This window comes from Thalassophryne amazonica, chromosome 17 (genome assembly GCF_902500255.1).
Source record: "Thalassophryne amazonica chromosome 17, fThaAma1.1, whole genome shotgun sequence".
In the NCBI taxonomy this organism is placed as follows: Eukaryota; Metazoa; Chordata; class Actinopteri; order Batrachoidiformes; family Batrachoididae; genus Thalassophryne; species Thalassophryne amazonica.
Genome location: NC_047119.1, coordinates 7265042 through 7277919, shown reverse-complemented (window position 1 = coordinate 7277919; position 12878 = coordinate 7265042). Strand labels below are relative to the sequence as shown.

General features: G+C 39.4%; 1 protein-coding gene across 3 annotated transcripts in view; it reads left to right on the top strand.

Moving 5' to 3' along the window:
- The first annotated feature begins 2212 nt into the window (after positions 1-2212).
- srek1 (splicing regulatory glutamine/lysine-rich protein 1) overlaps positions 2213-12878 on the top strand; it is a 28863-nt gene continuing 18197 nt past the window's right edge. The window contains exons 1-2 of one of the 3 annotated variants that reach the window (XM_034193004.1): positions 2213-2420; positions 2571-2704. In XM_034193004.1, the coding sequence (XP_034048895.1) occupies positions 2293-2420; positions 2571-2704 (262 nt within the window). In that variant the 5' untranslated portion in view covers positions 2213-2292. Of the gene's footprint in view, positions 2421-2568; positions 2705-12878 lie in introns of those variants that run through there. The other 2 variants (XM_034193003.1, XM_034193005.1) reach the window with 2 other exon arrangements.

Here is a 12878-nt window from a genome sequence, read left to right as displayed (position 1 = left end):
TCTTCCTGTGTTTTTATTTATTTAACAGTCTTCTGTGAATTTAAGACCATACTAATCAACCTGTAAATATTCCAAACTTTGAAATAATTAATAACAGCGTTAGTGACTTGTGATTGTAAGTAAAACCAGCAATAAATTGCAGTGCAGAGGCGCCCCTTTTAATGTATAGCTAGTCTTTCTAAGGATTCTCTGGAAACAGTCAGACACATCAGATGATTGATATGCATTTATCCAACATTCCAGATTTTGTACATAACTACCTGTTTCTGAAGTAACCTGTGGAAAATAAACTAATGCCCTCTTTAACATTGTGCTGTTTTCATTACATCCCTTGATGTATTTTGTTAGGATTGTCCAGAATAACACTCACAAAGCATTTATGTTGGTTACAAGCAACATTCAGACAAAACAGATGGTACATCTTAAGCACCAATAATAGAATCATTTTAATGTGATTAATGATAAGGATGAACACTAACATGCGTGCTTGTGCGTACATCACTATGTGCAGCATGAACCAGACAACAGCATATCACTTATTCCACATTTTACATCACAGGCTTATTCCAAAATTGATGAAATTGTTTTTTCTAACTTCTACACACAATACCCCATAATGACGATGTAAAAAAAAAAAAAGTTTGAGACCTTTGCAAATTTATTAAAAATTTTAAAAAACAAAAACGAAGAATTCACATGTGCATAAGTATTCATAGCCTTTGCCATGAAGCTCAAAACAGCTCCGGTGCATGATGTTTCAACAGGTTAATTGAAGTTGACCTGGGGTGAATTCAGTTGATTGGACATGATATGGAAGGACACCAGGCACCATCCCTACAGTGAAGCATGGTGGTGGCAGCTTCATGCTGTGGGGATGTTTTTCAACAGCAGGAACTGGGAGACTAGTCAGGATTGAGGGAAAGATAAATACAGCAATGTACAGAGTCATCCTGGATGAAAACCTTCTCCAGAGCGCTCTTGACCTCATGCTGGGGTGATAGTTCATCTTTCAGCAGGACAATGACCCTAAACACAACTGAGATACCAAAGGAGTGGATGAAAACCCGAGTCTCCCTAAGTAACTTAGTTTGACAAAAAGTATTTTTAGCAGTACCCAAGGGTACCCCAAAGAGATGTTGTGCCAAAGACCTCTATTCATCCCCTTAAGTCACTAGCTAGCATCCAGATATCACAACCATACAATAAGAAAGCACCAGGACTCTTAAAAACTTGGACCTTCACTCTCCTGCAAAGATCTTTGTCAAACACCTCTGTCCAATGACCTTGTGAACACATAGTTACAGTTACCGTAACAATATCCACAGCCAATAAAATAACATTCTGATTTAAGTTAAGATGCACGTCTGATAAAACGTATGCGCAATAGGTACAATCTGAACGTTTTTAGCCAAGGCACATCTAAATTGAATTTCTATTGAACATAGTAGTACTGCGCATATAGCAGAAATGGAAGTGGATGTATTTTGTGAGGACTTCTGGAGTGCTGGTAAAGTCCGTGGTGGGTGATGAGAATACATTGGAGCTCAGTGTACAGTGTGAATAATGGATATGTTCAAAGTGGAGGTGGAGATTATGTCAAAGATCAGCTCTGAGCCCTTTCTTGTTTGTAATGGTGATAGACAGGTTGGTGAATGCTTCCTCAAACCCCAGGTGCAACATGCCCAGGACTGTCTGCAGTTAGCGTATCGAGCAGGTGTTGGTGTGGAGGATGCCATCCTCTACCTGCTACAGAGTCCACTCGCACCTGAATACGGGAAACGGCACAGTGAGGATTCTCTTCCTGGACTTCCCCTACTTGCTCCCGGTGTTTAGTGAGCGCCTTGCATGGCAGCACCCTGACAATCTGGGTGAATATGAGGCATTATTGTAAAGCGCTTTGAGCGTCTGATGCAGATGGAAAAGTGCTATATAAATGCAGTCCATTTACCATTTATTTCTCACACAATAAAACAAAGATACGATGTAATAAAATACATAGGAAAGGGAGAAGTAGAATAAGACCTCGTAAGATAAATAAAACATAAGATAAGATGTAGTAAAATAAATAAAACAGAAGTAAAGCAGTTCAGGTTTTATCTGTGGATTGGTCACTTTGAGTTCATATATATAAAATCTTGTCTTCTGAATTCATTATAACAGTACGACTGGTAGTACTCTTTCCAAACTATAGGGGGCGGTAATCTAAAGTTGAATGTTGAATGCAGCCATTAAAGGAGAAGCCTGTTCGTTTTATCCGCTGTATTATAATAACGTTATTTTTCACCTCGTACAATGAGCGGGATACCGGGAACAGCTGTTGTCCAGATTACCAACCTGTCCTCGGCGGTGACCAGTGAACAGATGCGCACTCTGTTCGGCTTCCTAGGAGACATCGAGGAGCTGCGGCTCTACCCGCCCGAGTAAGAGCGTCGCCTCTTCGGCCTGGTTTAGCCAGGAAACCGCGCGGATGTGCGGCCTTGTTGCGGGTCGTTTGAACATGAAAATATGGCCGGTGAAAGAAGCAGCAGATGTAATTTTGAACTTTTTTGTTTGTTTTTCCTCTTTCACAGCAATACGTCTCTGGCTTTCTCGTCCAAAGTGTGCTATATAAAGTACCGAGAGCCTTCCAGTGTTGGTGTGGCGCAACATCTCACTAATACTGTTTTTATTGACAGAGCTCTGATAGTAGTTCCATGTGCAGAAGGTGAGTGCTGTGCAAAAATCCAGTGTCTCGGCTGTCTTGTGTTCTTGTCGTGCTGTCCCATTGAGTTCAACCCTTTGTTTCTATTTTATTTTATTGTGGGGGGGAAATGGGCAATATGTGCCATTGAGGATGTATTAATGTAGTTTTGTTTGCATTGCTTATTGCATACAGGTGATGGGGCGTTATGTCACTTAAATCTAGGCTGCACTTTTTTCTTTTTTTTTGGTGACAAGGTGGTTTCTACTAGGGTTGCCAACTTTCTCACACACAAATCAAGGACAGGATGTGGGTGGCAGTTGTAAGATGTTATGTATATATTTTTATTAATTGATTTATGTTTGTATTTTGAAATCAGGGCTGCTTTAAGAACAGCTGGCCTTATTGAACACCTCACGCAATTGAGTTTTGCACCATAACTGGCGAGTTACGTGAGTTACCTCAGCTGATTGTCCCAAAAAGCATTCGTCTGGCTGTGTTCAGCACTGACTCCCCTCTAAATGCCTTTGGACTTGATGTCAAACCTTTTGCGTCCATATACTGCATTTATAATAATAAATGCCACAGGGGTGTGAAATTTTTGTGACAGGGAGAGTTTGTCTATCATTTGCGTGTGCCTGCATGCTGTACACAGTGCAGCCTTATCGTATGTATGTGCATGCATACTGCATGCAAAAGAAGCAGCACAGACTCTAAACGGATGTTGCTTTTCTGCATGCAGCAGTTCCTACACAATTACATAAAATGGCTCTGCTTGAACAGATGCTCAGATTTTCTTAGTCGATAGGAAACGCATCCGGGAGTGGTGTGGGAACAAGGATATGCTTGCAACCCTGGCCAAAACGGCTGTCTGGTGTGTGGGAACAGGGAAGGGTCTGAAATACGAGGCACTGCGGCTACATAAGCAGCATGGAAACCAGAACAGACTTGATGTGATTTTGTGGCAATGAGGTAGGACTATTTCATTTTCATTTTACTCTTCTCTCAAGAACTCATAATTTCACTACATGCAATGTGAAAAAAAAAATCAAGGGGTGGGGGGCTTTTATTAAAGTAAATACAGTATGCAAGATTATGTCAAGGAAACATGGCAAACATTTGCTTTATAGTACTTTTTTATGTTTCGTTTAGAGGGCTATTCCACAGAGCACCATTCCTTCCTGTTTCATCCTGAATAGCAAATCAGGGCGTGATTTGAAGCATCATAATAACTTCCTGGTCCAGCTTTGTCCATGTTGAACAAACTCTATACGTAGAAGTTACAGTCATCGTCGGCACCAGATTTGAAATCTGGGTGAAATTTTTGAGCACTTCAAAAATTTCATGCCAGTTCGTCAAATCATCACTACTGCGTAGTAACTTCTGGGTGTCCGTTGCCTTAACAGCTTCAGTCATGTTCGAATGTCTTTAATCTGGGCACAGCTCCTTACTTACATTTTCAGGTGTGTTGCCATGTCTGCACTTTATAAGCCAGCCTGTAGAAGCAAGACAGAGTAAACCGTTTCATCCCATTTTTTTGTGCCTCTTTTAGATCATGGGCAATTGTAATAGAACAGTGCCCTGTGAAATGGGGTGTTTGCAGCAGTATTGTTTGTTCTAGTCTAGTCTTTTGTACAGCTTCATGAAGTTGAGACTCCTCACACTTCACAGTGGCTCCCTCCAAAGCTGAGAAATTTGTAACTCCTTGTGTCGTGCTCAGCAACACTGCCACATCAACACAAAGTGTCAAATGTAGCTATGGAGACCTTTACATTAGGTATAAGGTGGCAAGAGATTTAGACAATATGATAACCTTATGAAAAAATGGTATGCTACACAATGTGATGCAGTGTTATCTTCTGTGATTGAAATATGGGTACAGAAGATAAGACTAATTGTGCTTTTTTTTCACAGTGCACATATATGTTCTTTTTTTGTGTGTGCATGTGGAGCGCGCCTTTTATTCTTTGACACTCGTAACTGATACAAGCATCAGCTGGACCTCCTGTCAGTTTGTACTGTATTAACTTAAGATTTTTACCATCAACTGTTCCTTAGACATAATCAAGCTCTGTCTGAGTTCAGTAAAAGTGCAGAGCAGAAGGTGGAATTTGGAGCCAGTGTTTATTTTCCGGATGTGATTTATTTCCCTGCCTCATGCGCTATGACTGCTAAGATTTTTCTCCAGCTCCCCCCTCCCATGACCCTTAATTGGAGTAAGCAGGTAGAGAAGATTGAGTTCTTTCCCAGGTGTAGAAAAACCAGTAAAAGGTGTTAATTATTTAATGTTGCAAGTATGATATCAAAATGAATCCAGATTGTGTGTCTGTGTGAATAATCCACATTTGGATGCTCAGATATTTTGACATAAGATCTAATGCAGATTGTTGTCTTGTTTTAAAAGTTGTCCAGAGCATGTGGATGATAATCCACAGCAGAATGTCTGCACCCAAGTCATGATTGTACCACTTGAGTCAATCTGTACATGGCCTTGATCAACAAATTGCTTGAACTTTGCGTTGATCGTCCCACTCTTACTTTCTAGTTTTTACTTGTTGAATCACAATCAATTAATTGCCCTTCGAATGTTTGATCTGCCAGCTGTTTCTTGCCTTATGGGCAGGTAAAACAGAAATGCAGTCTACCCCACAGTCCAATTAGATGTCCCTGTCGAGCCCTGATATGTATGATTTGTAACTGCAAGTGGGAAAATTTACTTTTAACCATGCAACATAGCGTATAGATAAAATTAAATATCTCTGGAGATAAGCTCGACTAATTATTCAGTTTTATTATTCTGAGTAGTAAGGGCCACTAAATCATACGAGCTGTGATGTTCTTTTTTTGGGGGGGGTGGTAGGAACATTTTGCATGTGTGTTGAAATGTTTAATTTTGGCTAAATATGCTTTCATTGAGGTGTGAATCTGTCTTTTTGTTGTTATTGGTGTTTTCCAAAAGAGCAACTCTTCCCTGTCAACAGTCTTGTGAATTTGTGATCACATTCAAAACAAGCAGAGTGGAAATGGCCAACTCAAGTTTGTCAGTTAATTTATCTAAATTTTTAAGGTAATTATGGAAATATTCAGAAGTATTATCTCTAGCTAGTAGGTAGCTTGTTCTGACTGTAATTTGAAAGCTTGCTTTCGATGGATGTTTGCTCACCCTGTCATTAATCATTTATCAAGGAAATACTCATATTTCAGTTTATTTTAATCCAAGTTCTTAAATGTAAAAGATTCTGTTTTATGTAGATGACAACTTCAAAATTATGATCTACTTGAAAACATTAGAAACACTGTTTGGAAATGTCACAAATTTGATAGTTGCTATCTTGTTTACAGTGTACAGCTTACTGCCAGAACCTTGTTACAGGGATTATAAATTTGTTGAAATGCGATTTGACCAGTAACTGTTTCAGACTTGGATTTTTAGAGCACGTTCATAAACACATCTAACCTGTTGGTGAAATTGCCATGAAAATTCGGTAAGGTATATCTTATATGTTCCAATTCTATGGTGGAACTATGCCAGTATACAAAGGTATATCTAATTATCATATACCTATAAATGATACGCCATTATGATTGGATAAAACACTAAAGAATAAATAGTAATACACCCTTTTTGCAGACGGGTAATATTTTTCATACCACTCGAGTAATCAGCCAATCCGGACAGCGGAGCGGCGCCACGGTGAAGAGCCGCGGTCAGAGGAACTGTGAAATACTGGTGAATCACTTAATAATTTCTTACGTGTCCAACCTCATAGGTTGATCATTAAACTTTAATTCGTTAGTTCTAAAAGCCATCATAATTATTTATAGGGAAACGTTCAATTTTTTTTTTCTACTAAGGTTTGAACTTTGAGTGTTTACACAGGTGAGAAAATGTTAATGCCTGTTTGAGAAAAGTGTATAAAGTGTGTAGTGAGGGGTTTTACAGCCTTAAAACATCTATAATAATTGTAAAAAATAACGCTGACTACTTCGGATTTCGCCTATCGTGGGTTATTTTTAGAACTAACTCCTGCGATAAATGAGGGGCCACTGTATATGATAAACTTATCAAGTTGTTCACCAATGAATATGGCTTTTTACACCCTTCAGAAAACCATACAACATTTATAGGTATATGATAAAATAGTTATCAAGTTGTTTTACCAATGAATATGGCTTTTTACACCCTGAAGAAAACTATAGGGTGTATGGTTTTCTGAAAGGTGCAGAAAGCCATATTCATTGGTAAAACAACTTGATAACTGATAATATCTAAAAAGGAAGAGTAAAATAGGAGAGTAGAAAAGAGTAGAGTAGAGCCACTTAGATGCCTGTTCTTGAGAACCAGGGATGGTAGGTTAAAAGGCATTTTTATCCCATGCGAACTCTCCCTACCCACCCATTTGTACACTTTTATATGCACACACTGGCTACTTCATTGGGTGCACCTGTACAACTTTAAGCAGATAACATCAGCCAGCTTAACGCCTGCGAGATGGGTAGATTTGAGTATTTCACCAACTGCTGAACTCTTAGGGTTTTCATACATAGGCATCTCTATGGCTTACAGAGAATGGTCAAAAAAATAAATGTCCATTGAGCGGAGATTTTTTCTTACCACTGTCACCTGTGTGCTAGCTCAGGGAGGTTGGTAAGTTTAGACCTTACCCATGTCCGCCTTGAGGCAGCTTTGTTGTGAAATAGTGCTATATAAATAAGATAAATTGAATTGAGCGTTGATTCTTGGTGAAAGTGAGAGATTGATGACAGAGGCCTGAGAAAAATGAACAGACTGGTTTAAGCAGACAGACAGGCCCTCTGACACCTCAGCTATACCCTTTGAGGCTCATCTTAAAGTTCAACAAGGTGTGGCAAACTTTTTATCCTACTTTGTAGATGAATTTCCAGTATCTTCATCTTGGAACTCTCCTTCGCATCCAATGTGGTCTTCTGTTTTGGGGAAAATTTTTTACTTTCACCCATGTGCCATGATCATTCTTTCCAAAATAGAGCTGTCCACATTATGTGGAGAAAATTCCTGTATCTTTTCACATTGCAGTATGATGATCATGATCATGCAAGCCAAATGAAAATCTCTTAGGAATTTTTACAATAGTTTGGTGAATGTATGCCAGGAAGAAATAAGGCAGTTCTGAAGGCAAAAGTGGATCCAGTCTGGTGCGAGCAATGGGGTACCTAAAGAAGTGGAAAGTGAGTCCATTTACATTCAATATCTTTAGGCAGTTACTGTTGGCTGGTGTGTGTGATAAATATCATATTAATGCTGAATACACTTACTTACTCGCAGTAGTTTTGTTAGTTTGGGATGATGGTACGTGACGTGCATGTAACTCACCCCATCAAGTCGGAAGGCAGCAGAGATCAAGAGATCATGGCCAAAATGCTAAGATTGTGTATTTGTGTTTTTATTTTGTAAAATAGAGTGCATAACCTAATATTCTCTAATAAGGAAATATTAAATTAAAAACAAAATATTAAGGTCGTATTCATTATCGGGAAAAAGGCACATCTAGATAGGATCTGTTTACTTGCCACTTTTAGCATTTGCTCTTAATTGCACACTGGTTTTTAATGTAGCTTTTATAGGGTTGTGAATTTTATGGATAGTTTTTTTTAGGTTTTATACTTCAGTTTTGATCTTTCTTTTATTTTGTAACTTGGGATGTGTAGATCATGTCCGGACACTGCAGATGTCTGGACATCTGGTCATGCGGGCCAAGTGATAAAACTAGACCATTCTGATTAATTGCGGGCGGATAAATAAATCATTAAAGAGTAAGATGTTGGCTATGTTCCCTGACGTGAATATTTTTAAATGTTAATTTTTCCCTTTGGAGACTCTGATTCAGCATGCATTGTGAGGTCTTTTTCCAGCGACATTGAATCTGTCACTGAAGAAATGGGTCTCGGCGATATGATGCTGGATTAAAATCACTTGCAGGGCATCGTCTCTTCAGAATCCACGCTGAGACTCCTGTTACTCGCCCTGTCACAATATTTACTACAACCCCTGGCAAAAATTATGGAATCACCAGCCTCGGAGGATGTTCATTCAGTTGTTTAATTTTGTAGAAAAAAAGCAGATCACAGACATGACACAAAACTAAAGTCATTTCAAATGGCAACTTTCTGGCTTTAAGAAACACTATAAGAAATCAGGAAAAAAAAATTGTGGCAGTCAGTAACGGTTACTTTTTTAGACCAAGCAGAGGGAAAAATATGGAATCACTTAATTCTGAGGAAAAAATTATGGAATCATGAAAAACAAAAGAACGCTCCAACACATCACTAGTATTTTGTTGCACCACCTCTGGCTTTTATAACAGCTTGCAGTCTCTGAGGCATGGACTTAATGAGTGACAAACAGTACTCTTCATCAATCTGGCTCCAACTTTCTCTGATTGCTGTTGCCAGATCAGCTTTGCAGGTTGGAGCCTTGTCATGGACCATTTTCTTCAACTTCCAAGATTTTCAATTGGATTAAGATCCGGACTATTTGCAGGCCATGACATTGACCCTATGTGTCTTTTTGCAAGGAATGTTTTCACAGTTTTTGCTCTATGGCAAGATGCATTATCATCTTGAAAAATGATTTCATCATCCCCAAACATCCTTTCAATTGATGGGATAAGAAAAGTGTCCAAAATATCAACGTAAACTTGTGCATTTATTGATGATGTAATGACAGCCATCTCCCCAGTGCCTTTACCTGACATGCAGCCCCATATCATCAATGACTGTGGAAATTTACATGTTCTCTTCAGGCAGTCATCTTTATAAATCTCATTGGAACGGCACCAAACAAAAGTTCCAGCATCATCACCTTGCCCAATGCAGAATCGAGATTCATCACTGAATATGACTCATCCACAGTCCACATTGCTTGTCCTTAACCCATTGTAACCTTGTTTTTTTTTCTGTTTAGGTGTTAATGATGGCTTTCGTTTAGCTTTTCTGTATGTAAATCCCATTTCCTTTAGGCGGTTTCTTACAGTTCGGTCACAGACGTTGACTCCAGTTTCCTCCCATTCGTTCCTCATTTGTTTTGTTGTGCATTTTTGATTTTTGAGACATTGCTTTAAGTTTTCTGTCTTGACGCTTTGATGTCTTCCTTGGTCTACCAGTATGTTTGCCTTTAACAACCTTCCCATGTTGTTTGTATTTAGTCCAGAGTTTAGACACAGCTGACTGAACAACCAACATCTTTTGCAACATTGCGTGATGATTTACCCTCTTTTAAGAGTTTGATAATCCTCTCCTTTGTTTCAATTGACATGTCTCGTATTGGAGCCATGATTCATGTCAGTCCACTTGGTGCAACAGCTCTCCAAGGTGTGATCACTCCTTTTTAGATGCAGACTAATGAGCAGATCTGATTTGATGCAGGTGTTAGTTTTGGGGATGAAAATTTACAGGGTGATTCCATAATTTATTCCTCAGAATTGAGTGAGTCCATATTTTTTTCCCTCTGCTTGGTCTAAAAAAGTAACCGTTACTGACTGCCACAATTGTTTTTCCTGATTTCTTATAGTGTTTCTTAAAGCCAGAAAGTTGCCATTTGAAATGACTTTAGTTTTGTGTCATGTCTGTGATCTGCTTTTTTTCTACAAAATTAAACAACTAAATGAACATCCTCCGAGGCCGGTGATTCCATAATTATTGCCAGGGGTTGTATTAACGTCTTACCGTTCAATATGTAAAGATGAACACAGTCACGCTCCTTGTGCATACCAGGTGACCTGAACACAAAAAGACGTGCCCCGTTCCACTGGTGGATTTATTTGTTGTTTCATATGGATAAATGGCTGTGAATTTTTGCAGTAGTTTAATTTTTAATGATGATTGGGTAGTAGACTTGTGCGGATAAAGTTTTGGTGTCGGTGGATGAATGATGGATGGGGTTATTTTTTTTTTAGCAACAGGTTTAGGTGACATCATGGCTGATCTGCATATAATTTTACATTTAATTTTCACGATGCATTCCATTTACAGTTGGCCAAGAGTTCCGTACACCATTAGAAGTTACATGCATTAATATGTTATATGCATCTAAGAAAGTCTCCATCAAAGAGTTCCATACACTGACTGTTTTTAGTTATGTGCTGCACCATCCACGCTACATTAAACTTGTGCAGGTGGTGCAGGTCCATGCTAATTTAATCTCTTTAACTGGTAGTTTACATTAGAAAAATTTTGTTACAGAAATATGATTTCTCATATGTTTGTTCTCAAGATGTACATGATGTAATTGATCCGCTAGAATGACAAAATGTCACTTACCCATGCTGTCGTCTGCTGTGATGTGGTACCTGGAACTATAGTTACACGCACCTCTTTGCAACCAATGGTAATGCTTTCTTGTGGCCTTTTTCTGTATTTATGACAAGGATTGTTGTTACAAGTGGTTTTAATGATGTGATTTATTTTGTGTGTGTGATTGGCAGCATGAAGGTGGATTGTGATGGGGTGACAGGAGGCATGATTTGGCTAATTAGGACCATACAGGAGGCATATTTTCATTCACTTGCAAGATGCTAAAATTATATAGTTGGCAACCCTAGTTTCTACTGGTAATATGTTGAATTAGGGCTGGGCGATATTTATTTAAACAATGTAATAGGAAAAAAATAAATTTTAACTGCATCACAAGCACTCAAATTGTAAGTAATTTGATGACGCGCTAAGCCAGTAGTATTTCAGAGCTGGAAACTTCCTAACAAATCATTTGAAAAGTTATGAATTCTGATTTTGGTGAGCAGCAGTATCATCAGTCAGTGCTGTTTTTATGAACATGAGCACACAAAAAATAGCTTAATGGGCATAGCTGCTGCTGTGGAACCAAGATTTAAAGATGCAAGTGTTTTTTTGTGTACTTTTACAGTGTATCCAGAACGTATTCATAGCGTTTCACTTTTTCCACATTTTATGTTACAGCCTTTTTTACTTTTGATGGAAAAGTAAATTCATTTTTCCATCAAAATTCTACTCACAACACCCCATAATGACAACGTGAAAGAAGTTATTCAAAATTTTTGCGTATTTCTGAAAAATTAAAAAAAAAAAAAGCTAAGAAATCACATGTACATAAGTATTCACAGTCTTTGTTCAAGACTTTGTTGATGTATCTTTTGGCAGCAATTACAGCATCAAGTCTTCTTGAATATGATGCCACAAGCTTGGTGCACCTATCTTTGGGCAGTTTGGTCCATTCCTCTTTCAAGCTCTCAAGCTGTACATTGCTGCATTCATCTTTCCCTCAATCCTGACTAGTCTCCCAGTTCCTGCTGCTGAAAAACATCCCCATAGCATGATGCTGCCACCACCATGCTTCACTGTATGGATGGAGCCTGGTTTCCTCCAAACATGACACCTGGCATTCACGCCATAGAGTTCAGTCTTTGTCTCATCAGACCAGAAAATTTTGTTTCTCATGGTCTGAGTCCTTCAGGTGCCTTTTGTCAAACTCCAGGTGGGCTGCCATGTGCCTTTTACTAAGGAGTGGCTTCCATCTGGCCACTCTACCATACAGTCCTGATTGGTGGATTTCTGCTGAGATGGTTGTCCTTCTGGAAGGTTCTCCTCTCTCCACAGAGGAATGCTGGAGCTCTGACAGAGTGACCATTGGGTTCTTGGTCACCTCCCTGACTAAGGCTCTTCTCCCTCAATCAGTTTAGACGGGCGGCCTGCTCTAGGAAGAGTCCTGGTGGATCTGAACTCCTTTTCATTTACAGGTGATGGAGGCCACTGTGCTCATTGGGTCCTTCAAAGCAACATTAATGTTTTTGTACCCTTCCCCAGATTTGTGCCTCTGGATAATCCTGTCTCAGAGGTCTACAGACAGTTCCTTTGACTTCATGCTTGGTTTGTTCTCTGACTGTCAACTGTGGGACCTTATATGTAGACAGGTGTGTGTCTTTCCAAATCATGTCCAATCAACTGACTTTACCCCAGGTGGACTCCAGTTAAGCTGTAGAAACGACTCAGGGATGTTGCTGTTCATTCGGCTTCTCCCGGTTTTAGTTCGGGGTCGCCACAGCGGATACAGCCCGATCCGCGTTGGGAATTGGCACAAGTTTTACGCTGGATGCCCTTCCTGACGCAACGCCAGTTTTACCTGGAGAAACACACACAGCCGCTGGTGTTCCAGAGAGGTCTCCCATCCAAGTACTAACCAGATCCT